The following is a 1,065-nucleotide window of genomic DNA, read 5'->3' as shown; positions in this document are numbered from 1 at the left end:
GAAAATTCTGTGGTGGGGGTGGCCCCGGGGCCGGGGGGGGGGGGACCCGTGCATCAGGCAATTCTGTCACTCTGGGGAGAGGAGAGGGAGACTGAGGGGCGGGCGGTCGTGCCCGGCAGCCACGACCCCCCTTCAGGGCGCACGGCAGCTACCCCAGTGCTGGGCTGCAGTGGAGACCCTGCCTCGGAGGCAGGGACGCTTCCCCAGATGTGGGGACCCAGGCTGAGCCGCGCAGGGGGCTTCCTCCGGAGTCAGGCCAGCCCGGTGCCCCTGTTTAGACCCGACGTCTTGTCTTCCTCCTGGTTCCCAGTGCTGGAGGGTGGGTGCCCCGTGGCGTCATGGGTCCAGGAACCCAGCCGCTCAGAACCGGGTGGGCAGTGCCCTCAGGGACCTCTCTGCCCGCACAGGCATCGCCGCCCGCACTCTGCCCCCACGGCCGCACCCGGGACCTGGACGCGCTGCTGGCGGTGATGGGGGGCGCCCGGGAGTTCATCTATGCCTCGGTGATGGAGTATTTCCCCACGACACGCTTCAGCCACCCCGCCAGGTAGGCCAGGAGGGAGCCGGGCGGCCCCGGACGGGGGAGGCCCCTCTGCCTGTGGGCAGCTCCTGGCCTGTCTCCTCGCCCACCAGGACCCCTGCCCACTCGGGGCGTGTGCACAGGGCCCGGTTGACCTGAGGACCCTGACCCTCCCCCGCACCCCTCCCCAGGTACTGGCCGGTGCTGGACACGGCTCTGCGGGTGGCGGCCGTCAGCAGGGGCGTGCGCGTGCGCCTGCTGGTCAGCTGCTGGCTCAACACGGACCCCAGCATGTTCCCCTACCTGCGGTCCCTGCAGGCCCTCAGCAACCCCGCGGCCAACGTGTCCGTGGACGTGGTGAGGACCCACCCCCTGGCCGGGCCGGGAAGCAGCCTCCCTGTTGGCTGACACACCCTCTCTGTTCCCCCAAGAAAGTCTTCATCGTGCCCGTGAGGAACCACTCCAACATCCCCTTCAGCAGGGTGAACCACAGCAAGTTCATGGCCACGGAGAAGGCGGCCTACATAGGTGAGCAGCGGGGGGGG

The 1,065-nt window shown here is 69.9% G+C and overlaps 1 protein-coding gene across 1 annotated transcript in view; it reads left to right on the top strand.

Annotated features, from left to right (window-relative positions):
* The window catches only part of PLD4 (phospholipase D family member 4), a 5,284-nt gene that overhangs the window by 3,554 nt on the left and 665 nt on the right, over positions 1-1,065 (top strand). The window contains exons 7-9 of the mRNA XM_007455577.1: positions 408-547; positions 712-877; positions 952-1,048. Coding sequence (XP_007455639.1) covers positions 408-547; positions 712-877; positions 952-1,048 — 403 coding nt within the window. The remainder of the gene's footprint in view (positions 1-407; positions 548-711; positions 878-951; positions 1,049-1,065) is intronic.

Source organism: Lipotes vexillifer, unplaced genomic scaffold, assembly GCF_000442215.2.
Source record: "Lipotes vexillifer unplaced genomic scaffold, Lipotes_vexillifer_v1.1 scaffold584, whole genome shotgun sequence".
NCBI lineage: Eukaryota > Metazoa > Chordata > Mammalia > Artiodactyla > Lipotidae > Lipotes > Lipotes vexillifer.
The sequence above is the reverse complement of the archived record's forward strand: the minus strand, read 5'-3'. Positions and strand labels throughout refer to the sequence as shown.